The following is a 27929-nucleotide window of genomic DNA, read 5'->3' on the forward strand; positions in this document are numbered from 1 at the left end:
ATGAGACCAACACCAAAACGCTGCAGGACAATCCGCTGTTGGTAAAGAAAAAGATCTGGGAATTCGATTGGATCCAAACCAGCGAAGACCGAAGGACTTCCAAAACAATGAGGGACGCTCCTAGTGAAGCAAGAGCGTTCAATAAACTGCAAAATTATGTGGTCTTATTCCCAGACAACAGGAGGAGAGCCACATACATGAGATTCCGCCTAAACCTGATTAGAACTAAAGATCGAACAAAGAACTGGGCTGGAAAGGATAAGTCTAATATCGTATGTAGGTTTTGTAAAGCCTGCGACGAAACGCTTAAACACCTGGTCTTATTCTGCCCCTTCTTTAGATCTCTAAGAACTAAACATCTTGGACAAATGTTAAATGAATATCCACTGAGGAACACCGAAGAATGGTGGCAGCAGATGTTCATGGGTTCAAACACAAAACTGACAAGGGTGCTAACCCTGTTTTTGCATGAGATTGAAAGGAGCCTTGAGATATCTGACACCGAAGTATAAGGACATTAGGATAGTGTCTAACATGGCTTAGTCATCACACGAAGCAAACTAATCACTCCCTGACAAGGCTCCTTTGGCACTAAAGACACAAACCGTGTCAAAAGGACAGAACTTTCTCTCATGCATATGATTTGTCTTGTTTTGTTATGTATTGGGTCTGGACTAACTCGAAGTGTTTTAAAGGTTTGTATAAACCAATAAAACATTTTTTAAAAAAAAAATTATTTCTTCACCTCCCTTCGGTGCCTTGCCTTCCCCCGGCGCATCTTGGCTACAGGAGGCTTCACAAGATGCGCATCCTGTGATCTGTCATTCCCGGCTTCGTCCCACATGCACTCTGCCTTGAGTGCATGGGGTCCGACCACTGTTGAGACACGTGTGCTGCTTGCAGCTCTCTTGGTCACCGAGCCTTGAAGAATCGTCTTTCCTGCTTGAGTGAGATCTTCCATTCTTCTCCTCCCGGTCATCTAAAGGATTTTGTTGCCAGGACCTTGCATCAAGAAAAGATAGGTCCTTTGTTCACAAATGCCCCACAGCACAGGGACACCTTCCCGGGGCCCCCAACTTGAAAGGGGACCTTGGTTTCTGATTCTGGCAGACCTGAGACCATTAAGGCTACTGACTCCCAAGCCGAGGGCCCCAGGGGTTCTTGCAGGCGATCCACCGAAGGGTGCTCCAGCTCTTCCTCATCTTCTGCACTGGGATTCAAGGGTCTTTGAGTTCTGCTTTCAGGAGCCAGCTTGAGGCACGATCCCAGACAACCACCAACTCCATAGCTGAAGACGTGCAGCCTACTGGAGCCACCTCCGAGGTCGTCATGCAGGGGCAATTCGACTACCGGACTGCTGGCTGAGGGCCCTAGGCCTACCAGAGCCATCCCCAGGGTCAGGGTGCAAAAAGTCCTCATCCATCTCGGAACAAGCACAAGGTGCAGGTCCTGCGCGTCTTCCCACCCAGAGCGTGGCGCTAGGCCCAAAGATTGCAGACAAGGACATGGCAGAGCCTGCAGGGCCAGCTGGCCATCTTGGATTTGGACTTGGGGTCTCAACCTTTGCCTTCAGAGTGAACCACTCAAGGGGTTTCTAGTCCTCTTCCTTTAGGGAGTGGTGTCAGGCCCTACGGTGCAGGTGGATGGTCTCAGCAGGGTTACATTTATCCCACTCTACTCTTTGGATACCAGCCTCAGGATCCTTGGCGTGTTGACCTGGAAAGAAGGCCCAGCGTGGCAGAGGGCCGTGCACCCTGGTATCCGGCAGCCAGAAAAAATCACTTCTTCAAGCACTTCCTCCTCCTCATGCATTCCCCACCAGATGCTGGGGCACCTCAAGGGCCTCACCAAGGAGGTGGTTCCACAGGTCGTGCCACCTAGGCCTCCTCCCCTGGGGCCCGCTCCGGTCCCCCCTCGGGTCCCAGTACCTCAGCCTATTCCGCCTCGGGTCCAGGCCCTGCCGGTGCTTCCGAGCCCTCTGCCTCCAATACCGCCAACTCCTCCTGCCCTGCAGTTGCCTCTCGATATCTAGCCACTTCGGTACACAACCAAGGGGTGACCCCTCCGGCTTCTCCTATGCAGAACCCAGACTCCCCTCTCTCTGGCGAAAAAAGGCAGGACTATGATGATGGTGATGACGGCGCACAGGATAAAGAGCCTCCGGCATCGGTGAAGGCGTTTCATTACCATCTTCTGGGCCCTACAGAGTTTTTGGGGACCCACAGCCAAAGCAGGCCCTCAGGAATCAGGGGTGTTGGCGAGGTCCTGGCCTGGCGCGCTACGAGCCGCTCAGGTATTCCCCTTCAGAAAGATATCCTTTCAGTAGACGGGCCAACACCCAGATGAACAAGAAGTTGGACAGCCGCTTTAGGCTATTGGATTGGGAAGCACTCCTCCTGGCCTCCCACTCTCAACCATAGTCCCCAGTCATGGCAGCGGCCTCTTTGTATTCCAAGCCATCCTCGTCGTCCACAGCCGGAGCCTCCTCCAGCAATCTATCCAAGGAGGACAAGGCCCTCGAGTCGTTCGGCAGAAAATGTTATCTCAACACTGGGCTGCAATTGCGACAAGCTAACGCTGACACCCTCCTAGCCATGGCAAACCGTAAACTGTGGCAAGAGATTGGGGAGTTCCTGCCCAACCTCCCCCCCGGAGAGACAGGTCTCCCTCCAAGCCGGGCTATGCAGGATCTCATGGAGTGCTTTGTCTTGCACATCGACAGCCAGCAGAGGCCTCTGCCTGGGGTTCGAGATGAGGCGAATGGCATGGATGCATGCCACAAGGTTCTCCTCAGAGGTGCAGGAGAGGATTTTAGACCTTCTGTTTGAAGGGACGGACCTCTTTCATTCGTCCACTGTTGATGAGCTCACAAAAAAAGACCCCAACCCAGACTGCTACGTCCTTGACCATCCTGACCAAACCAGGGTAAAAGTCCTTCCCTCAGACCCATGGCAGGTCCAACTTCAAACCCCGCTCCTTCAGCTGCTTCAGGGGGATCAGGGACCGCGATATGCAGTGATCAGACGGGGTCCGCCAGCAACCACAGGAGGAGACAGCAGAGGACCCCTTGGGGCTTTTACTGCTCCCCCTCCTCTGCTCCCGCCTCGGACGCCAAGAAGCAGTGACGTAACGGTCAGGGAACACAGCTCACCGGACGGAGCCGGCTGGTTCTCTTCGCAGACAACTGGAAGCGTTGTTTCAGGAGTGCATGTATTTCAGTAGTCTCCACAGGCTTTGTTCTTTCTCTTCCTTTTCCTCTACCCCTTTTCTGCTTCAGATAGTTTTCCAGCACTGTTGCCTGACATCCTTCCTCTTTTGGACATGCAGGTGGTGGAGCCGGTTTCTCAGTCAGACAGGGGCTCCGGATTCTACTTCAGGATTTGTGCAGTACCCAAGAACAACCAGGGTGGCCTAAGGGTAATACTGAACCTGTCTTTCCTCAACCTATCTTTACCTCTCGAACACTAAAAGAAGATCCCCCCAGTGCACATAGCAGAGTCACTGTGTGCTGGGGACTAGATTTGTTCCCTGCACCTCCTTTGTGTCCCCATCTCCCAGCCGCACCAGAGATTCCTGCGGTTCACGATTATGTCGCACCACTTCCAGTACAAGGTGCTGCCATTCGGCCTCAGTTCGGCTCTTCGTGTGTTCACGAAGCTCATGAATGCAGTGGCTCGCCTCCTTCGCCTAGCGGGCCACCACCTATACCCCTATTTGGTACATGGGTGGTGAGGGCCAGCTCGCCCGAGAGGCCGATGTACTTCTGCCAGTGGCTAACAGATGTTCTTCACCAGCTAGGGTTCTCCCTCAACCAGCAGAAGTCACAGTTGGGACACGCCCTCTCAGAGGCTGTTCCCCACGTCTGAAAGATTCCAGTCCCTTCACATGACCATAGAGCACTTTCTGGCAAACTCGACCACCTCTGCATGGTGGTTCCAGCACCTCCTGGGCCCGATGGCGTTGTGCGTGCTCACGCATGCCCGCCTCAAGATGACTCTTCCAGCTCCATCTGGCAGCCAAGTGGGACCAGGGAACAGGGGCACAATCAGACAGGTTCCCTATCCCTCCTCTTGGATCTTCACTGGTGGCTTTTGGACTGCACTGTGGCAGTGGGAGCCCCATTCACCTAGCCGTCGCCCGCTCTGGTAGTGATAACGGATTCCTACCTCTCGGGCGAGGGCTACACTGATTGGCTATTCAATTCATGGCGCATTGTCCAGGACGGTGCCCCTCCTGCAAATCAATCTGATGGAGCTCAGGGCAGTGTGGCCTGGCTCTCAGGGCTTTTCTACTGGTCATCAGGAGCAACACGGTTCTGGTCAGGACCGACAATGCCACGACAATGTTCTACTTGAACAAGCAGGGTGGCACCCGCTCTCCGCTCCTGTGAATAGAGGCGGTGTCAATCTGGAAGTGGGCTATGTCAGAGGGGATATGGATCTCTGCGGTTCATCTCCTGGAGAACAACAATGCGGAAGCCCCTATTCCAGAAATTGTAGTTTCGGGATCTAGACTTATTCGCATCTCCTCTGGATTCCAAGTGCCCTCTCTTCGCTTCATGGATGGGGCGGAGTCAGGGGCCTCTGGGGGACGCGTTCCAACTCTGCTGGCATAGCCACAGGTGCTGTGCGTTTGCTCCTCCTCCATTGCTCCAGCGGACCCTCTGTGGGCTGCAGCCTCATCCTAATCGCCTCCCATTGGCCGTTGAGGACTTGGTTCTCGGACCTGCGACAGTTGCACTCCCAGGGGCATGTCCATCTCTCGATCCCCAGCAGGGGCATTCTGATGCCACAGGGTGGGGTGGCGGAGCACCCGAACCCGGGCAGGCTGGTTCTCTCGGCCTGGCTCCTGATCAGCTGAGACTGGACCATTCCCAGTTTTCAGACGACAACTTGGAAATCATCCAGGAGGCCCTCCGCGCGTTCTCAGTACGAGAGTAAGTGGAACTGGTTCTGCCACTGGGCTCACAACAAGGGGCTGGACCCCCGCACCTGCTCCATGGACGATGTGCTGGAATTTTCTGCAGATCTGGCTCGCGCCGGCATCCAGGTTGATACCTGTCGCATCTACTTGGCGGCCATTGGGGCATACAAGAACTCCCCAGAGCAAATTTTTTTGGCAGCCAACCCTCTCGTTAAGGCCCACCTCAAGGGGTTGTCCAGGCGGTTTCCCTTGGTACATAGGCCGCACACGGTCTGGGACCTCAACATGGTTCCTGCAGCTTTACAGCGTAAAGCATTCGAGCCAATGACCTCGGTCGACAGGCAGTACTGTTGGTAGCACTCATTTCTGCGCGCAGTCAGCAAGCTACAGGCTCTGTCATCGTGCAAGCCCTTCCCCACCTTCCAAATGACAAGGTCATCTTGCGCACTCATCGAAACCTCTTGCCCAAGGTGGTCTCTCCGTTCCACCCGAACCAGGAAATCTGTCTGCCGGTGTTCTTTCCGAATGCACAGTTCGAGGCTAAAAGGGCATTGCATTCCTTAGACTTGAGGAGAGTGCTGAAGATCCATCTCTCCCCGACGAGATCTTTCCAGAAGTCTGAGTCGTTTGTCACCTTCAGAAGCTTCCATTGCCCATTGGATGATCAGGCCATTTCGAAGGCGTACGTGGCCCATGGGTAAGACTGTTGCCAGAGGGATACATGCCCACATGGTTAGGGCTAGGGCTACGGCGGTCACTTCTCAGAGACACGCTTCCTGGCAAGTCATTAGCAAGGCAGCTTTGCGGGCCACACTTGTCTGCGTTCCGTAATCACTATCCTCTGGATTCCATTTCCATGCAGGATGCAGAGTTCGGTCCGGCGGTTCTGAAGAAACTTTTTACTTCTTAAGCTTGAGGTAGGTTGTCAGAGCTCCACCTGATTGTCTTTTTCGGAGGAATCACCCACAAGGATGGAGGAAAGGGGACGGGACGTTGGAATAATTAAAGTTACTTACCTTAGTGACTAGATTACTCATAGTCCTTAGTCCCCTTTCCTCCATATATTCCACCCACCTTCCCCCGATAGTATGCCAAGGGCTATAATGTTAAGCATAGCCAGGTATTCAAGCATCTGATTTGTAAAAAGGGGACTGAGGTGAGATGGCGAGGTCTCGAGGGTGTTCACACGCCCGGGGCTGCGCCCCTGCACCCAATGCTAAATGTGAAGGCTTAGCTCATTTTTCGCTGCCAAATGTTCCGGTACTGTCAAGGGGACTAAGGACTAGGAGTACTCTAGTCACACTACGGTAAGTAACTTTAATTTCTGACTGACAACACAGTGACCATGCACTACCTCAATCAAGGAGGCGTGAGATCACTGCCCCTGTGCAGGGAGGCAATGCAGCTATGGTTTTGGATGCTGGAGAACAACATCACAGCATCTGCAGCTTATCTGACAGGGGTGCAGAATGGGTTGACGGACGCTCTGAGTAAGCAGAGCTCGGTCTCCCACGAGTAGGAGCTATTCCCGAAGTCAGGTTCCCCGACAGAAGACCTGTTTATAACGAAAGAGTTCTGTAACAGGGAATATCCCCTCCACCTCTGAAGGGAATTGGGGGACACATTCGTGATGGAGTGGGTCTTCGACCTCCATTATGTGTTCTCACTGCTACCGTCCATCCCTTGGGTTCTCAGGCGGTTGCATGGATTCAGGGCTCACTTAATCCTGATCACCCTAGACTGGATCAAGAGGGGCGTGGTACCTGGATCTTCTGTACCTGGCCGTATGCCCACCTCTCTGGCTTCCTCAGAGGCCGTACTCTCGTCACAGTCGAGAGGCAATGTGCGTCAACCAAACCTGCACTCACTCAGCCTACATGCATGGCTCTTGTGAGGATGAGATACAGGGACTGGGACCTTGACAAGGAGGTACTCGAGGTGTTGTTGGCTGCACTTGGACCGTCCACTAGGTCTGTGTACTCCTCCAGATGGAGCAAGTTTGTTACTTGGTGCATGGCAAAAGGAGTAGAGCCTTTGTTGTGTCCCACCTCCAGCTCCATTTGAGCCTTTGCACTGTACATCGATCAGACACCTCACTTTGAAGACTGTTTTTTTGGTGGCAATCGCATCTGCAAGACTGGTCAGGGAATTGCAAGCACTCTTGTAAGCCTCCTTACCTGAGGTTTATGAAGGAGACAGTATCTCTGAAATGTAATTTTTTTTAACCTAAGCTGCTCTCGGAATTCCACTTGGGCCAGATTATAGATTTACCCGCGTTTTACCTTCTGTCCCACAGGTCTAAGCATGAGGAGAGTCTCTAGAGGATGGATCCCAAGATGAAGCTGAGTTTTTACCTGGCCAGAATGGGCTCTTTCCGGAAGGGTGACCAACTGTTCATTGCATTCTTGCAATCCAGGGAAGGCGGGCTGTCACCAAGCAGACTATCGTTGGATAGTGCTGTGCATCTCAGAGTGCTACCAGAAAGTAGGTTAAGAGCTACCAGCAGGGTTTAGGGCCCACTCTACCAGAGGGGTTGCAGCCTCTTCAGCTCTCCAGAGAGGAGTGCCAGCTAGGGACATTTATCACGCATCAATGTGGTCCTCTTTGCACACGTTTGCCAAGTATTACACGCTGGACATTGCCAGAGGAGCCGATGCTCTCTTTGGTAGGGCGGTCATCCAGAGTTTCTTGGTGTGACCTCCAACTCTCCACCAGCCTGGTTACTGCTTTGGGAGTCTATCAAGAACAGAAATCTGTGGGAGAATGCAATCCATTGAATGAGGAAGAGATTGCTTCGCTGGTACTTCGACAATTGGTTCCCAAGTTGTCTGGATTCTGCTGGTTATGTTGGAAACAAAAGTGGTAAGCAAACAGCAAGTTGTTTCCTATCGTTGATTGGTATTGATTGTTGACCTTCATCTTAATTATATTTCCTCTGAAAGGCTGAGCCTGGGGGACAAAAGTCTCTGGAACTGAGGTAAGGGAGCCTGGTGCATTCCTTTAATACAGAGATTGACATCTCGTCCCTGGTCGAGGAGTAGCGCGGCCGACTTCAAGGGAGTTGCAGAAGACGATATCGAGCGGCACTACGCCCCCTGTAGAAACATTTTCTGCGCATCTGACGCTGGATAAACATCTATGAAGATGAGGAATCTGTGGGAGTGGAATCCATTGAAAGAACATTACTGCTAACTAATTTCTCTGATTAAACTATTATGCAAAGTGTGTGCTCTTTGGAGACCTTGAAGAAAGGCGGCAAGGCTGTGAAGGTACAACCTTGAGATATGATCATCGCAATCTCATACTCTAGATTCTCTCCCAAAAGTGTGGATTGGAAATGTATCTCAGTGCCTGTTAAAATGGCTTTTCAGGACTAGCCCTGTTAGAGGGTTATGAGAGACTACCCTAATTGATGGGCAGGGTAATTGACGCTTAGGTCAAGTCGAACTCTATTAAGGTAAGTGTGGAACGACCAGTAAGGAAGACGTCTGACGATATGATGGTGGGGCAATGGTACAGTTATACACACACAGAGCACTCAATTAAGACAAGCAACACAGAAGTACAAAAATACTATTTTATTAGGCCTTTAAACTCTAAGCATGTAAAATAAAATGTAAGTATCTTTCCCAAAAACACTCTGTAAACACATAAATGTACTCAGTTGGCAAGCTTAAGGCAAGATGATCCACACTTTACACTTAAAACAGTAAAAGCAGGTAAAGAAAATTGAAACAAGTAAAACTGTGAGCAGAAAAGTGGAGAAAGCAATGCAATCAAACATCTTATATCCTGCACCTAAGCCCCCTATGACTTAATCTGTCCTTCCTTACATGGTAAGTAGGCAGACTGTCTCAAAAAGAGTCAATGTTCCAAGTATGTCTATGTAGGGAGTAGGATGTTTTAAAAGGTCCTCAGAACCAGATTTGGCAAAGCCAACCAGTGAGTTAAGTTGTAGATGGAAAGCACTAAAGAGGATTGAAGGTAAGTAAATTCAGTTTAGGGGTACTCTCCCAATTGCACAGCACCAGAGGTTACCTGGTGGTGGGTGGGAGGCTGGGGGGTAGAATCCTCGCACAGAACTCCACTGATCATCGCCAGGCAAGAGAGCGTTGGGTAGTGGGATTTAGGCCCACACAATCCCTATGGCAAGAGGTATGCAAGCTCGCGCCCCAAGCTCCCCTTTCCTGAGACAACACCTCAGGCACCCGCAATCGCTGGAGGCACTTAGTTCTGTTGTTGGTCTGGTTGCAAGAGGTCCATTTGCAATTAGTGGTGTGGCTTTCTTCGGCTAAGGGAATGCGACCGGCTGGGCAGCGGTTCCGCACTCAGACAAGACGGTTACAAAATTCTTCCACCAAGATGGCTAAGCACCTTGTGACAGCAAACGCAGCAGGTCCGTTGACGAGGTGTGACCCCAGGACACGACTAAGACTGTCAACCGTGAAGTTCAGTCTAATTATGGGTATTGGCAAGGTAATATATCTATATTGCTGCGCTGACACTAACATTTTGTTGAGCAATGTTAGGGAGATTTTTGCTGGTGAGGGCTGTGTAATCAACCAACCTAATTGTTATTGTTATTGTTATTTTGCATTTATATAGCGCCTTATATACCATTGGTATGGTCTGAAGGTGCTGGTAGGTTGAACGCCCTTGGGAACCGAAGTTCGGGTCAGTAGAGAGGGTGAAGAGAGTCAAAAGGTGCTGGTGCGGAGTTAATGTGGTAGCTGCTTCTTAGCGGTAGGTGTGGTGGTTGAGAGGTCAGGAGAATGTGTTCGCTCTGGCAGAATTTATCCAGCTCGAGTGTGGCTGCGTTAGGCCTGAGGAGAAACCCCTGGCTGGGGGTGTAAAACCAGCGGTGGTTACTTAGTGATGGGGAGTGAGCGGGAGATGTTGCTATGAGAACAGTTATACCGAATGGTGTCATAGTACCCCTGTGTTCTATTTGAGTGGTGGTGTAAAGAGGAGAGTAGAGGTGGGGTGTGGTATGATATATGTTCTTTCAAATGTTCCCGCATACCAATGCATATTATGTACGTCACGCAATTTATGCGATCAGGTACACACTCGCGCATTCATAGTTCGTCTTGCGTGCTCTAGTCTATCCCTCATTTTCAGTGTGCTTCATGCATGCTCTCATGTGTTCCATATGCATGCACTCCCGTCCTCCCCGCGCATGCACTCCAGTCTGCCTATGCGCTCATCCGGTCTGCACGCTCATCCGGTCTGCTCTACACAGGCATCGGCTCCACGCAGGCATCTGCTCCACACAGGCATTTGCTCCACACAGGCATTTGCTCCACACAGGCATTTGCTCCACACAGGCATTTGCTCCACACAGGCATCTGCTCTACACAGGCATCCGCTCTACACAGGCATCCGCACCACACCGGCATCCGCACCACACCGGCATCCGTACCACATGTTCTCGTCCGCTCTACATACATTCGTCCGCTACATACAGTCGTAATGGCGGAACAAAGACCAGCCTCTCAAATGGTAGCTGTAGCAGAGCAGTCAGGCTTAACTGTAGGAGCAAGACACAACAATAGAATACACCACACTGGTATACTGAAAATATATAGACTTTATTATAAGGACACACACAAAATATTGATGAAGGGAAAAATACGTATCTGGGTTACACAGAACACATGGAGTATAGTGTATTAAAAACCATAACTCGCCAGTTAAGAACTTTCAATGGATTCCTTTTCTTCCGCATATTCCTCATCATGATAGATATCCATCATCAAGCTCTGCTGTTCAGAAACTTTTTGACAGGGGGGCGTAGTGGACTTCGACTCAGCCGTCTATCCGTCTTGTCTGGCTCTCAATCGTCGGTTCCGGAAGTGACGTCAGGCGTTGTGTATATATAGCATGTCACTACAACCCCATGCTTCAGTTCCTTTTTTCCTTGTGCTTGCATGCTGCATCGGGAACACGACTCAAGTTTACTCAACATTCTTTTTGTACTGTTTGTACGTTTTTCTTCTAAAACCTTGATGTGATGTCATCTAACAGGATTTTGGGCTTCAAGTGACGCTGCGATTGCTGGGCCAAAATGTCTATGACCGACCCCCACAATATCTGTCCATGGTGTCTAGATGTTAGTCACGACATGGAGGCCTGCGCGTCGTGTGCAAAGATGCAGCTGAAATCCCTATGTGAAAGGGTCGGGAAACTGGCCTTGGGCCGACCGTGCGCCAAGGGGTTGTGATAAGCGAATAATCTTGGAAGGTGATTTTAATTCCTTCTGCGCAGAGGGAGTTTTGTGGAATACCATGGGGGCCACTCCGACCTTTCAACATTTGAATACCAAACGAGGCATCCATTGGGACCAGCTCTTGGGGGATTGGGGACATGGCCTTGCTGTATCATTCTCCCTCTTCTCTCTCCTCTAGATATACTTAGTATAGAGGGGCTCTGACTTCGGGGATTTACTTCATTTGCATTTCTAATGGAATCAGGAACAGCTGTAGTCACTTGAACCATATTCCAACTGAGTTGGGTGACCATATACCCCTCTTCTTCTCTTTGTCTATATCCATCCCTACCCTTCTGACAAGAGCGGACATAGCTGGTTTAACTACCAATAATAAGGAGACAAATGTTGTGTGGAATAGAAAAACTATTCTCAAATTCAATCGTCTGCCTCCTTGAAGGACTTGGTTTCTGGCCTTTCTACGAGCATATTGAGGGAGGGTCGTAGGGACTCACTGTATAACATCACTTTGGCCGGCATTCGACAAATCAGACACCCAACACATTCCAGCTAGTGTCAGGAAAAATACCTACTTGAGTGACAATAGAATCTTTCAATCTAAGACTCACAAAAGAAGGGCACTTGTCGCTTTGGGAAGGCAGTGCTTGACCGCCTCCGAGTATGTGGCGTGCAAGCGCAAACTTCTGCAAAGACACCAGAACTTTGTAAAATCCCTTAAGATGGATGTTTTTCACAGGCTTCAGCAAATTATGCTGGAAAACGTGCGTAACGGTAAAGATGGACAATTTTGGTCTACTGTTAACAGGACCTTGGGCAATGCCAAAGGTGGTTTGGATTGCCCCATAGAATCTGCTAACTGGGTGGAATATTACACCAATAAATATGCCTTACCTGTTGATTTGAGGGACACTGATGGGTTTGACTTGGGTATCCCTGTTGAAGGCCTGTCTACCTGGGACAGGGAGAACATTGTGTGGGCCATTGGCCGACTTAAGCCGTATTGGGCCCCCGGACCGGATGGTATACCTCCCTTTGTTCTTAAGGAGGATCCGGTCTTATGGGCTGAACTCTTGAAGCCTATGTTTGACTACATTTTCCAGTCCCTAACTGTCCCTGCTTCATGGGTCCAATCTATTATTGTACCCATTCACAAATAATGTTGCTTAGTAACAACCTATCCGAGAACAAATGCAGGTTTTGTGGAGTCTTTGATTCCTTTGAAAAACCTGAGACACTTGGTTACTGTGCGTCCCCACTTTGAGGATGAACGTGTCCAATGTTTCAAGGAAAAAAATGCTGCTAATTCTGAAGTGTGTAGGAATCTGTTTTGGTGCAGGTGCATGTGGGGCACAAGTATTTCTTTGGTTTTAGCTATGAATAGTTTTTTAACCTACATCAATCTTGAACTGGATAAGAAAAACTTGGATAGTACATAATGACTATATTGAGAAAATAGAATTGAGGGAACTGTATTGAATTGAATGATCATTGCTCTTTTATTCTTTTGACCTTTTTTATGAACATTCTGATTTTTATTCTGTGGTTTTTTTTATGTGTGAACTGTTTTTTTTTCTTACTTTTTCTCTTTTCCTTTGTTTATTTATGTTGTGCAAGGTTTCTTGTAAACTATATATCCAACAATATAAAAAAAAATCCCAGGTATTGCCCTGTGGTAGGGTACCACTGAAAACCCAAGTCCTGGCCAAGTTCACGCGTGACGGTTGTCAATGGCAAAAGCTCAGACTTGGACCAGTTTATCATTAGACCTGATATTAGTCCAAAATATTTCACCTCCTCGCTGGCATCGAAATTCATCTTTAGGTTTCTCACATAAATCAATAGGTAATCCGCTTGCAAGGACGTGAGTACCTTCTGTGAGTATAATGTAAGTACCCTCGTCAGGATTTTTTCCCAAAGGGAGCATGCCAGGAGTTCCTTTAGAGATGCGAAAAGGATAGGGGGACAGAGGGCATCCCTATCTTGTGCCATGGGCAAGAGGGAACTGGTATGACAGCATTCATTGGTATAGACTCTTACTTTGGGGTCTCGGTAGAGCAGCATTCTCAAGGACAGATCTGCATCTCCTACTCCCATCCATTTGAGGACATGTTGCATATAGGGCCATTCAATCGAATCAAATGCCTTTTCCGCATCTAGAACCACTTGGACTGCCGGATCCAGAAGCTCCATGAAATTGAATATGTAGCAGATACTCGGTTGTGTTGACCTTCCTGGGATTAATCCTAAATGGTCTAGGAGCACCATCAGTGGCAGCAGTTGAAGGAGTCTGTTTTCCAACAGTTTGCCAGGATTATATTGTAGAGATTAACCAGCGATTTGGAAAGGTACAACTGGCACCTATTTGCTTCCTTGCCGGATTTCAGGAAGACTGTTATATGTGCTTCTTGTGTTTTAGGTTAGAGCTGACCTATCTGTAAGGAGGTGTCATAAAGGATTTGTACGTGTGGGGCGAGGGCATCTGGAAACACCTTATAAAAATCAGCCAAGAGGCCATTTGGACCTGAAGCTTTACCCAAATTCAGCTCACGCTTAGCCGTCCGTATTTCAGCCAGTTCCACAGGAGAACCAAGCCAGTCATGATGCTCCAGTTCCACCCATACCAAGGTGGCACGTTTTAAATAACTGCCTATATCTTCATCCGTTGCACGAAGTTTGGACATGTACAGTGTTGAGTAGGGTATCCCTACATATTATCCCCACCAAAAATATTGCCGTATATATGGTTGTCCGGAACGCCATAGGCAATATTTTTGGGGGCGATAATTTGTGGGAGCGGGGGTGTCCCCCACACATTTATAAATAATGCAGGAGTTGCGGGGGTGTCCCCCGCAGGGTCCATGCCTCAATATCGGCGCAAAAATATGGCGATATTTTTGTATCACGATATGTTTGCGGGGATATTAACACATGGATCCGTTGAGTAGTAGCGGAGGAAGGCCAAGTGCACCTCCTTGTCACTCCAAGCTATTTCACCTTTGCACTTGTTATTTCCCAGACTACTTGTCTTTCTGCTTGGTGTCTGATCGCAGCTTCCCCAGTTTATCAATTTCACTGTAATGTCTGGCCATCAACTGGCAAGTGAGATATTTAACCTCCTGCTCGACCTCTTCCCGAAATTACTCCTACTTGTTATAGATGAGAAACAAGGTGTCAGCATCTCTTCTGGTTGCATGTTTACGCTCTTGGTCTCCTATTTCCGTGTGTGGCCTATATGTCTTTCAGCTCTCCAGCCTCCTTGACAATACATTTTCCCCACAAATACACCCTGAAGGATTCCCACAGTGTTCAAAGGTCAACCACCAAATCAATGTTAATATCAAAGACGAGCTTGATCTCCTCCAATGGAGTTTCCCTAAATGCCAGGTGTGTTACTGCCTGTGATTTGAACTTTCAGGGCTGTGTAAGTGGGATGGGTTGTGGGAAATGTAAAGACAGCTGTACCTGGGAGTGATCCAGCATTGTCTGGGGTAGAATTTGGCATCCCAATGTCATCCCCATTATTGTCCATGTATCTAAGTACACGTCTATGCGTGAATACAAGTTGTGGATGAGGGAGTAAAAGGTGTATTCTTTAGTGTGTGGGTAGAGTATACGCCAATCGTCTACTAGGGCTAAGGTGGTTTAGCCCTGCTTAACTGTGTGAATGTTTTTGTGGATGATCTATCTAATGCTAAATCTATGACTGTGTTCATATCCCCACCTATCAGAAATTTTGATCACACAAATTCAAGTCACTTCGATAATATCTGGTTGAATGAAATGTAGATTATTGTTGTTTGGGGCATATATGTTGACCAGTGTCATGTGTAGTCCTATCATGGTACTGTTAACTATCACTCAGCCCTTCCGTATCAGATATCAATTTGTGGGTTGGAATCCCACTTCTTTTTTAATTAGCGTATCATTTATTGTTTCCCCATTTCCTGGCATAGCGTTGATAGCCTATGTCCGACATATGGCTCTCTTGCAATAGCGCAATCTTAATGCAGTGTCGCTGAAGGTACTCTAGGACCTTTCTGGCTTTGGCACTGTTATTGAGTGCCCATACATTCCAGGTAATCACCTCCACTCTAATCTGCTGACTCAATCGCTAACCATATATGGGGGTGGGTCGTGGACTTCTGTTGCTTTAGGATTAGGCTTGTGTCCCCACTTAAATGTTGCATTAATTTGCGAATTAAATCTTTGTGTACATTGTATATGACTAGACATTTTGTGTCTGACTACTGCTGGTGCTAATCTACCCAACCCTGGCTTCACCTCAACTTCCAATGGGTGTCCCCTCAAAGGTACTCAAAAAAGAACAAGGTTTGTGAACACACAAAGGGGAGCCCAGGAGCCTTCATACACCTTGGATCATGGGTGTAGGATCCAGGCGAAACTTCCATTCTTATATCAGTCCGGGCTTCTCTATTATTGATGTTGCAGTTCATTTGGAGGGTGTTTCCAGTAGCTCTCGTAGGCAGTGTTGTTCGGATAAAGTAGTTTGTGTCGACTGGAGATATGAAGAAATGTGATTTCCCCCCAGTGATGAGCTTGAGTTTTGCTGGGAACAGCTTCGAGTGTTGGATACCCTGATCACAAAGGGAACGGCACACTTGGTCAGATGTACGCCTAGTTGCATGCAATTGTGGGCTATAGTCTGGGAAGATCATTATTTTGGAGGCCTGATCCTGGAGATCGCCTTTTGATTGCACCATATTTAGGATCAGTTTGCGGTTGTGATATTTGAAGAATCGTGCAATAATCGGTCATGGCAGCAGACCTGGAGCTGGCCGCGACCCCAAAGATAGCTGTGCCCATTCAAAATGAAAATGTCGCAATAGTATCAGGTTGCCCACCAAGTCGGGCAGCATCTTCTCTAAAAATATCTCGAGCTGGATTGTTTGGGTCGTTTCGGGGATCCCCAGAATTCAAATATTGATGCTGTGCGAGCGATTTACAAGATCTTCCAGTTTAAACTTGACCTGCTTCAGCTTGACTGTAATTGATGGTACCGCTTGCTTCACCAATTGCAGGCATCTTCACCCGTGCTGATCCTTTGTTCCCCCTCGGCCATGCGGCTGCATAGTTGATCCAGTTTATGGTCTGAGGCTTCCGCCTATGTGCCTAGATCGTCCAGCTTTCGTCCATGGTTGCCAGTGATGCCTGGAGTTGTTGCAAGAGGTGCATGATGTGATTGTCTGGATTGGCACTCTCCACTAAACCCACTTCTGGTCCGGCATGGTGGCGGTTTGAGCATATCTAGATGGTGGCGCTTCGGCATTCCTTCTGGCTATCCCCTCCAGGACGGACGCTTGCCCCCATCCGTCATATCCTCCTCAGCGGTGCTGCAGGCCTTCCTACCCCAGTGGCCCATGTTAAGTATCTGTCGGGGGACTTCTGCCTATTGTGCCACAACTCTCCCGCTCACGCGCCCCTCGCGTGAGTACGGGGAGTATTAGGGTACTGCTGCATGTCAACCAGGCCTTCAACCCCTGGATCACTTTGCTCTGAACTCTCTGGTTGGTGTCATAGAAGGGGGGGGGGGCATGTGGCTGTTCTTGCCCCCTGCTGCCACTCCAGGCTAGCACTACACCTGGCGCCCAACCTCGGTCTCGTGCCTCATCTCCACTTGCTCTCGGCCTCCTGTCTCAGTCCCCCTGGAGAGTATCTCCATCGCTCTATTCCACCTCCAAATCTCTTAAGTGTTTACCGGGGAGCGCACCTTTGCTGCAGTCCTGGTATGGTAGAAGCGGAGCCCATGGATTATTGTGTATGGGCTCCCTTGCCCCACTTGCTGGCTCTATTTAGTCGTCCAGTCCGTCTTTCACTCTGCATCCAGTCACTGCTCCTCTGCTGTGAGTGAGATGGCTGGCCCCTCTGTCACGGTACGAGTCGTCACTTCCCTTCACACTGTTCGGCTGTGCTCAGATTGGTGGTTCCTGTACTGCCTTCAACCTCCTGCGTTGCAAAATAGTGTATCTCGCTGTTTTAAGATGTTTGTTCAGGATTTTTTATAACCCAGTGCTGGGAGCTCTAAGTGGATACATCCATCTTGCTTCTCTACTCTTATTGAATCCACAGTTAAATACAGTGGTTTGCACATCAAATGCACTTATATATTCAGCAATGCGAACTTTGCAACCAGTTGTAAAGATCTTCGCTGCAGCATTTCTTCCACTCCTCTGCTGCTTTGCCACAGTTGCGAGACCCCTGTCCCCCCCATCCTTTTTTGTATATGACTTTTCATCCTCCCTTTTTCTAATAAACCTTTTAAACCTACGGCTTTCAGTGTAGTCTGACTTGCAGAGTAAAAAAGGTCATGTGCCAAGCCTTAAATGGCATTTAAAAAGGACAACTTTTGGAACATGCATTTGCCAATAACCTCCTTTCTGACTGTATGTTAACCAGAACTTTCTTTTTAACTCTGACCCACAATTCTCCATTCGATTGTGAGAAAATATGTCAATGCACTGTGGTTCTACATGCAGTGCCAAGTCTCTTTATCTACTCCAATAGGGTGTTTCTGGCTTTCTCTGGCTTTAATCCTGGAAATTAGAATGTCTGTCAATTCTCAGGTGGATTTTTTAATTCATCTTGTCCTGTTGCAGTAGGTCCCCTCTACCAATTGTCCCCACAAACATTAGTTTAGGTTGAGCGTTAAGTCACTGACTTTTCAAAGGTCCATTCTGATTGATATGCTTTATAGGGAGTGAAATTGCCCATGCCCTCATGGTCTCAAATCACAGTGAATTTGTTATAGGGTGTGCATTGAGCCAATTTCAAGGCTAGACACATCAAAATCATATGAACTGATATAAATACACAAATGAATAATCCAACCTCCGAGCACCCCGATTTGTTTTACGTGACAATGGAGGTAAAGCAGTGATGTGGGCTCAATGCGATATTATTATTATTATTATTAAGACTTTCTTGTAGAGCGCAACACGCCCTAAGGCCTTAGTGCGCACAGACAACAAGACCAAACGAATAAGGGAAGGCAAAAGTCAGACCACTAAATGAATCCAGTCAGCAAATAGGGAGTCACATTATTCCTGAGAGTTAAAGAGAAATGTTTTAATGGCTTTTTTGAATTGGAATAGGTCAGGGAGTTTTCTTAATTCAGGGGGAATAGCGTTCCAAAGGAAAAGGGTGGAAACATCAAAAGCCATGTCACCAAGATTGTTTAACTTGGACCGAGGCACAGACAATTTATTGGGGTCCTTAGAACGAAGAGAGAGTCTAACCGAAGTTTTCCGGATTCTTCTCATCAGATAGATCGGAGCTTGATTAGTCACACATTTGTAGGTCAGGATAAGAATAGTATAAGTAATACAATCTTTCAATGGGACCCAGTGCAATGATCGTCGAACTTGGGAAACATGATCCGATTTGGCAAGTCCACAGACCGCTCTAACGGCATTGTTTTTTGCCACGTGTAAGGTATTGATGTTCTTTTTGGAGGTACTGACAAGGAGACTATTACAGTAGTCGATTCTTTAGTTCCAGCCTACGTGGAACTCATGATGCTGTCAGGAGATATTGGACATCATTTTAGTTCTCTCCTGCCACTTTTTCCACTCATTTCACGGTATTAATGGAGAATTGACAGCCCTGCCTGTGTAGAGGAGGAGGAGGAGGAGGAAGAGGAGGCTGATGTAGGCAGATGGGAACTGTTCCGATCTAGGTTACTTGTAGGGTTGTGAAGGCAGAAATGCAGAGCCACAAGGGAACTGTCAGGGGTCCACGCAAAGGGAATAGGAGGAAGCACCATAGAGATCCTAAAGTGCTGGCTGCGACAAGGCCAAACACCACAGTGAGGACAAGGGTGTCTGTGAGTGAAGCAGACTCCCTAACTGAGGAAAGGGGTCAGTTGGCGAGCAATGCGGCATTGGAGAGCAACATGACAGAGGAGCTGTGTCGACAAGCCTACAGAAGTAGACTGGGTGACCAGGAATCAGTGAGACAAGGTGTTGAGCAGGGTAGAAGCACAAGGTCAAGTACTGTGTTGCAAAGGCATGGCTATGACCCGTAATCAGCATTTTATAGGCACATGCCAAGAAATGCAAGGATCAGCTGGGAGCACTTGGGTACTATGAATCAGTGGTAGCTTCAGAGGTGGGCCAAACATTCAGGGTCGAGAGCCATCTGTTTGGTCCGTGTGACAGGGTCAGGCTCTTCACCCTGTCAGGGAAGAACAGGGGCACCTCCCAACATGGGGTCGGAGGGAGACCAGGCGATTTGCCAGTGCCAGTCCTTCCCCAGATGTAGGGTGAGGGAGTTGGGACGGCCCCAGTGGCTGATGTGAGGAACTCCTGATACCAACAGTAAGAGTACAACATAACGGTGCAAGTTTTCAAAACCTTTATTGTAACTTGATTGGGGTTGGAAAAACTCCTATCTGGCCCTATAACTAAGATGGGATTGATCTCCACCATCAAAATTAAAGAGAAAACAGTTGTAGTCCCAAAACCATAATAGTTAAATTAGAAAAAACCTATTGCCTGCCCTCATTCTGATACAATACATGTGTAAAGGGGAATGTCAGGGATCCCTGGGAATAGCATGGGAGAAACACCTCGGGTTTCTCACACTGAACCCTCTGAATGTGCCTTGAATGATACTGGTGCCTCTTTCAATCGCCCAATGTCATGCACCCTCAATCCTGGCTGAGTTTTATTTTATTTCAGGCAGAACTTTCAGGATCAACATACACTGCTTTATAGAACAAAACCAACGGACTGCTGGAGGGAGCTGGCGACTTCTCTTCAGCTTCTGATGTTCCAGTGACTAGCCTATACAGGAGGATCACTCACTGCAGTGTGCTTATCTAGCCTTAGACCAAAATAGCTTAACCCCAGGGGAAAAAGGCTGCATTAGTTTGTGCCACATGAAAATTGACCCAATGTGAGGAGGAGGGGAAGGCTAAAGACAGAATGTCACGGGTATAAAAGACCTGTGTGGGCCACAAAGAGTGAAGGCATTCCGGTGAGGTCCGAAGATTTGGAAGCAATCCGAGAGACCAAGGGAAGGATAGGAGGAGGAGTGGAGCGCTGATGAGACTGTGGACAAGTTGAATTAGAGTGCATGTGCGGTATTGTGTGTAGTACCAGTGGAAAGAGTAAAGGTGAGTGTGAAGAAGGGGTGGATGTTAGTTGAGCAGTAGAGAAGGGAGAGTTGTTATGAAACGCAGATAGGAAGAGGGAGGTGTTGTAGGAGTCAAAGATTGAAGGGCAGAGAGTGTAGTTGAGGAAGCAGAGAAGTGATAGAGATCGAGAGGAGAGGAGTGTGAGATTATCAGGGGGAGAGGGTATTAGGAGAGCGGGGGAGGTAAGAGTAGAAGGGAGGATGATGAGAGAGAGAGACTACAAGGAAGGGAATAGAAGAGTAAGGAGACATAGGAATATGGTGAGTTAGAAGGGGAGAGTGATTGAAAAAACCAGGCATCACCTGACGTCGTTAGGACCATCATTTGGGAACACTACAAGTTTGATATCTTTAGTAAGTCCCGGCGGGGCTATCAGATAATTAGTGTTCACACTGACCTTGGGCGACAGGGGAACCTGTGTTTGAGTGGCTGGAGTATGAGGGACCAGATAGAACAACCCCTAAATGAAAGTACCATTCAGTCTCTAATGCCTTACCACAAAGAATTGGTAATACTAACCCTTGAACCTTCTATCGAACGTGAGTTTTACAGCTGTCTTTGGCATCAGAAAAGGCCCAAGAACATCTTTGACTGTTATGCATAGAGCTTGACGTTCGCTGTTAATACCTTGGCTAGGTTAGGTAATCATCTGTATCGCTACCAAGTGGGCCTAAAGAGTTCCCTTGTACATCTAGTCCTTTTTGCTCCTCCCACTTTTCTCTCAACTGTCTATCTTTTAAATGTATTTCTCTTTTGCTAGTATCTATACAGTTGTGGTATTCACACAAATTTTAAATAAAGGAGTTTACAAATAAGAGTATGAAGTTACCTCCAGTTAGTGACTCATTCCTATTAAAATTGCTGGAGTGAGTTTCCCTTAACTGAGCTTGTTTTGGAAAGCACGCGCAGGTGTTCTTAATAGGCTTGCAGGGAGTCTTGTAACACAAGTAATTACAAGCTAAACTTTCTCTAGGCTATCAAATCATTTACTGTCATGTATAATTGTGGGTCATGTAAAATAGCATACGCTTCATGACTATGTGGACAGTTCGCATTGAAAAAGCTTATTTTCTCATTTTTATGCAGATTGTTCTCATGTGCTGGGAGAATCACCTGTACGATGCCATGATTTACGTCTACAACAGTGGAATGAACGACTTTATCAGTCCAATGGAGGTGGGTTAATTCATACTTATTCATGTGGACGTCACTTTGAGTTTTCGTAATTTTTCCTGTCTTTTAGCTGCTTTAATATTTATTTGGTTAACATTCGTGTTAAAATTAAAGAATCTAATTTTAATGAGTAGCGTAACGTGAATGAAAGACGTAAACAAACTTAAATAAGGCTTTTACGCCTTTCATTTATGCTACGTCACGTTTTCAGTCATTTGTATGGCGGAGAGTAGGGGTGGAACACAACTTGCATTTCAGCCGTCTTCCTTCCTTTCCGCCATACAAGCAGCGTTTAATTTTTGTATACGCTGCCTGCCATGCGAGCATGGCAATCGGCATGCACAAGTAAAAGTAAACGCTGCCTGGCATTCGTGCATGCTACGCAGCATTTACTCACTTATGCCTTTTGCCCTGCACATTTGCATCCGGCTACACCTGAGTGCAAACATACAAAGTCCCTGATGCCAAATTATTCAATGGAGCATGAGGCTCAATTGCCCGGCAGCGTTTACTTTTAATTGTACATGCTGCCTGCCGTGCTTGCATGGCAATCAGCATGTTCATTTACAATTAAATGCTGTCCGACATGATTGCATGTTTGCCATTTATGCATGATAAGCAGCGAGGAGAGCATTATGCTTCTTTCTTTATTTACTCCACAGAGCTCAGCAGCAAGTTTTGATGCACCCAAAACCAGATAGCAACATCAATAGCTGACCAGGGTGCAGAAAAAACATACATGAACAATATAAAGGTTTAGTAAACGTCATAAAACTCTAGTCCATAGTTAAGTCACTTAAAACAGTAAAAACTCAATTTCCCAGCAAGCTAGGTCCAAGTTCATGAGAAGGTCACCAAACATGTGACTCCAATCCTCCAATAGCAGTGGGTAGACCCCTCCAAATAGGGACCAATAGTGTATTTCCCCCTCTTTCGAGACTGCAAACTTAGAATCAAACCAAGGAGAGGAACATCAAACTGTAGTCGCTGGTTGTAGATGTTTGCGGAAAAATCCAACGAACGTCAGGTTGGTTTGTCTGAAGTCACTAAGAAGAAAACAAGAAAATATTAAGGGTTACTTGATGTATATATTAACCCTATTCGGTATACAAGGGCGGGAGAGGAAACAGCATTCCATTAATCAACTCTTATATGGCATATAATACAATAATTCATAAGCGTGATACACGCCCTGTATTTCTCCAGTCGGGCGGGATAATGCTCGCCTCTGTGTCTTTAATAGAATTAAGACTTTCTAAGGAAGTTATTATGGAAAGTCTTTATTCTACGTCAAGACCGGAGGCTCACTTTATGCTTGTTTAAAGCTTACTTACCACTACGGATGCAGGTTGTCCAACCGGCTTCAGGTAGAAGTATTTAACGATAGACTTGCCTGCCCATTCAGCCATTTTCATGATGTCCTCTAAGCGAACTCCAACCTGAAAGGCTTTGGAGGCCATAGCGCCTCTCACGGAGTGAGCGCCAAAGAGGTCTGTATCTATTCCTGCTTGGGAGAGTGTCCAGCGCACCCAGCGCGCCAGTGTTGGCCCGGAAACCGCTTTATGTGGCTTACGAAGCGCTATCAAAAGTTGTCCTCTAGGAGAGGTTCTGAGTGGTGCAGTCACCTCCTCATAAACCTTCAAGCATCTGACGAGGCAGAGCTTAGGCCGTTCTGTAAAGGCGGGATATGTAATTACTTTCGAATTGTATTTGGTCCTTCTGGATATATGAAATACTACTCCGTCGGGTGAAAAGGACCTGGCTGCTAGATCGAGCACTCTGACATCTGAGACTCTTCTGCAGGAGACTAGACATAAAAGCGTAGTGAGCTTACCAGAAAGGGCAGTGGAGATAACTCCTCGTTAGTAGGCCAGGAAAGAAAAAGATGTAATACTCCGTTAACGTCCCATAGAATGTTGTAGCGCGATGGAGGCTGTACCGATAGGCGGATGCCTTTAAGCATCCTGCACACTAGGTGATGTTCGCCTGCTGGTAGGCTTCCCACGAGATTGTGGCCGGCTGAAATTGCAGAGCGGTAGGCGTCAACTGTCCTGTAGGTGAGGCTCTGCTCTGCTAATGAAGCCAGAAAGTTAAAAATCTCCTCTATATGTGCTGAAATCGGATGGACTTCTCGGTCCAAACACCAGTGCTCCAAGAGTTAGAGTACCTCTTGTAGGTAGCGGGGGCCTAGCTTTCCTCAGTGAGGCGGACTGCCTTGAGAGAAATTCCTGGGACCCTCCATCTTAAACTGAAATCCTCCAAGCTGCTAGAATTAAAGACTCGCTGAGGAAAGGGGGATGATGTTGGCCCACCGGACCTGTTAGAAGATCTGGAGACTGGGGTAGAAGGATTGGAAAATCCAAAGAAAGTTCCAGAAGAACTGGATACCAGGTCTGAGATGTCCAGACTGGGGCTAGGAGGACTAGCTCTGCCTGTTCCTGACGGGCCTTCGCCAGGGTCCTCGCTATCTTGTTGAAGGGGGGAAAGGCATAAAGAATTCTGCCCGTCCAGTGCTGTAGGAATGCACCTGTCTCTGCGGCTGCTGGGTCCGGTCTCCAGCTGTGAAACTCTGGCAGCTGTGCGTTGAGGCGGGAGGCAAGGAGATCCTTGGCCGTTGGAGCCGGCAGAAAATGTCTGTGTTGAGCCTCCAATCGCTGTAGTCGGTGGAGTGGCGGGTGTGCCAGTCTGCGACTACGTTCCAGAGACCCGTTAGGTACTCCGCCATGACAGAAATGCGGTTTCCAGGCAGAAAGGCCAAACATCCTTGGCTAGTTCTGCTAACAGTCTTGACTTGGTGCCACCCAGATGATTGATGTATCTTACTGCAGAAATGTTGTCTATTTTCACTAAGAAGGGAGATGACTGCCTTTCAGCCTCTGCAATTCCCGGTAGTGAAGGGGACCCGGAAATATTGCCTGTCTGGAAGAGGACAGTAGGCCTATTGCCCTCGCTAACTCCCGCAGGGAGATTACATTCCTCTGCAGCAGCCTGCGAATTTCCTGCTGCATGGCGTTTATCTTGGCGATAGGCAGGTAGAGTTGCGAGGTTTGTTTCTCCACAATAAATCCCAGAAATTCTGGGCTCCTGGAAGGGCAAAGAACGGATTTCTCCCAATTGATGAGGAAACCGAGGTTGTGTAAAAGATCTGGCAAGACGGGCTTGCTGTTGAACCAGAGTTTGGGATTGAGCCATGAAAATTATGTCATCTAGATAAATAATCAGTCTGACACCTTCTTCTCTGAGGTGAGCCACGACTGGCTGCAGGAGTTTGGTAAATGCTGTAAAGTATTTCAATCAGGCGATACACCCTGGTCTCAGCCTAGTATGCAGCGCACAAAAGAAATGCTTATTTTGTTATATATGTAGGTTCAATATTTGAGAGATACACCACTCATATCACACCCCAATACCCCGGGTCACGACGGACCGGGAATCAGGCTGGTTGGTAAAGGTAATATTTATTTAATTAAAATTCAAATCAAACATGTACTTTTTAATATATGGGGCAGCAATCACCAATGTCGTGACAATAACAAATAAGAAGATATGTAATGCACTTAAATTCACTCTTTAGCAACACAAAATAGAAAACACCATAGAAATAGGAACACTTTGACTTTTTGGAAAGATGGCACTCAAGTTAGAATTTCCACCAGCAATGTTCCCTCAACCCACAAATAATCAATTCTAAATACCGTTAGGGAGAATTCTCTTCAAAGGCTAATTTCCCTTACCTATACAGTCCCCCAGCAGCTTTGCTGGATTTTAAGGGTTTCTTTTTTTCTCCTGCTTAGTGTGAGACAATTTTTTTCCACTCTTAGACAGATTGCTAGTGTGTGTTTTAGCCTATCTTGTGTGCTTATGGTCTGAGGTTTTTCTCGCCCTCATAGGAATCATCTTTTTAACATGTGTTACACAGCACCCTCAGTGCAGTACCACAGGGGTGTCGTAGCGACCCCCAAACATAGACTCCATACCCTGGGACTGACTGTCGCCCAGGGCATGTAAAGTCCCCATTGACTTTTTCTAGTCAATAATTATGAACTAAACCAGTACAACCCATCTTACTATGGAAGTACTAGAAAGGGTTAATAGTTTTTCCCTAGTGTTCATTTTCGAGGGGGTACCGTACAGTCCCTCTCTCAAAAGTTTCTGGCTGGTGGCAGTGGTTACTACCGTAAATATTCGACCGTGAATATTTTCCTATGGGATTTTCCATTGTTAGAAGTTACCACTTTTACTGACAGCCTCTAAAATACTGCCAGTTTATTTTAATATTAACTTTACTCCAGTAGGTTTTTCTTGCCAGAACTTTAATAATATTTCTTTCTCGTTTCATTCTCTGGTCGGGGATCCTTTGTTCGTCCTTTTGGCGGGCTTCTGCACAGAAGCCCTCCTTTCGGCACCTTTGAGTCTGGGGTAGACAGGATGTGTGGGAGGGGGAATAGGCACCCTGGACAGGGTTACCTAGGCAACCCAAGTCGCACTCTGCCCTGATAGGCTGGGGGGTTATCCCGCCAGGATAGCCACCCCACTGTGTGAGTGACAGCTAGGCAGTTCCATGTAATAATGTCCCCAAAAAATATCGCCATGCAAAAAAATCGCCGAAAAATGGGCGTTTTTTGTGGGGACATTATTGCATGGAACATGCGGGGGACACCCCCAAACCCTTTTTGTAAATTTTTTTTTTTTGGCTGCCACTATCCCCATATATATGGTCACCCATATAATATTGCCACGACCTTTTCCCTGCGATATTATGTACAGCGACCATATATATGGGGATAATATTACCTGATACCAGCTAGGCTGTATAAATGGGGGTCTTGCTGCATAAAAGCAGGGTCCTGAGGACTCGAGGACAAGACGTCGCCACTGGAACTAAGAAGCCGAAGAGGAGAGAAGCCAAAGACATCTGCAACGACTGAACCACCGGTGAAGCCCTGCTGCAGATCCTCACCACTTTTCTCCGACGACTCGAGATCTTCACCTGCAAGAGTCTTCTTCCCTTGAGCTGGTGGGGTCAACCAGTTTGCCAATCGCCTTCCAGGACCTGCCTTCATCGAATCACCAGTGCCAAGCACTAGGAGACCGGATAGCCAAGCACCCGTCCACCACGGCCGCGATTTAAAGGCGCGTACCTTTTATTCCGTTTTGGCAGCACCGCGGCTGGTTCATCCCTGAGCAGTGCAGTAACTCGAACCTACCTCCACGATGAGAGCCTCTCTTCCTCTGCTGGATCTCCCGAACTGCAGGAACTGCCAGGAACTACCGCCACCGCAGGAGCCTCTTCCACTTTCAAGGTACATTGTTCCGCCAGGCCTCCCTTTTCGTTGGGTATCGCTAAAGGTGTTTTAAATCCTTTACTTACCTTCTGGGCTGGCCGCCTTTTCGTCTAACATTATCTTTCTACGTCCTGCAACCGCCTTTTCAATCGTTTAACAAAGACTTGACTGCAGCTACTAGAACATTTTGAACCTAGGCACTTTGCCTTGTACCACTGACTCTGGCACAAGCATCTTGACTCTGGCTAAATCTGTTACAACTGCCTTCTCTAGATTGTTTCTCGTCAAGAAATGTGTTGGCGCAACTAAAACTCTTATAACCACCTCGCCTTCCCCTTAATATATTGCTGAAGTGCCATTTTACTCGGTTTTCACCAAAGTACTGTTGATGCTAAAGTGCTGCCTTGCTTAACTTGTTCACAATCCAATTGGGAAGTGTTGCTGGTGTGTTTTAGGAGTCTAAACCTGTATAACTGGTTCTTTCCCTCCCTCTGAAGAAATTGTTAGAGTGCCATTTCTGCTTAGTTATCATTGTGCCGTTTTGCTCAGTTTTCACTCTTGCTCAAACTTGTCTGCAATTTAAATAGGGAGTTGTGTATACTTTTCCTGACTGTTTTAACTTACTTTAAGAATAGTGATTTGTGTGTGAACATCAGAGTGTGTAAAATAAATATATACATTCTTTTTGATACAAAGCTTTGGTCAGTGTTTCCTTGTTCCATAGTATTGTAGTCCTATTGTGTAAACCCTGAATACTGCTCATCTCCCTCTTGAGATAAGTCTGACTGCTTAGCCACAGCTACCAACTAAATCTTTGTGGTACAGACTGATACCAAAAGGGATTTATTGCATATACCTGTAGTCTTAATCTTCTGTAGTGCTCCCTAAGGGAACTGCACAGGATTCTGCCTAGCAAATAGATATAAGGAAGCAGCTTGTAATCAGGAATGGGACAATAAACAAAATTCGAATCCAACCTTCCCTCCCAAAACAAGAGAACAGATTTGAACCTTTCCAATGTTAAAGTGACACCCAGAAATGGATGAATAAAACAATGAATGGGTGCAAAAATCCTTAAATAAGTACAATTCTCTACGGGAGCAACACTGGAAAGTTACAAGGAATCATAAGCAATAGATTGAGAAAAGGCATACAATTCTAAAAT

At 47.3% G+C, this 27929-nt stretch overlaps 1 protein-coding gene across 3 annotated transcripts in view; it reads left to right on the top strand.

Moving 5' to 3' along the window:
• Positions 1-27929, top strand: part of VPS8 (VPS8 subunit of CORVET complex) — a 2529257-nt gene that overhangs the window by 1069072 nt on the left and 1432256 nt on the right. For all 3 annotated transcript variants that reach the window (XM_069615741.1, XM_069615740.1, XM_069615739.1), the window contains exon 22: positions 21393-21482. In XM_069615741.1, coding sequence (XP_069471842.1) covers positions 21393-21482 — 90 coding nt within the window. The remainder of the gene's footprint in view (positions 1-21392; positions 21483-27929) is intronic.

This window comes from Ambystoma mexicanum, chromosome 9, assembly GCF_040938575.1.
Source record: "Ambystoma mexicanum isolate Mex_15411 chromosome 9, UKY_AmexF1_1, whole genome shotgun sequence".
NCBI lineage: Eukaryota > Metazoa > Chordata > Amphibia > Caudata > Ambystomatidae > Ambystoma > Ambystoma mexicanum.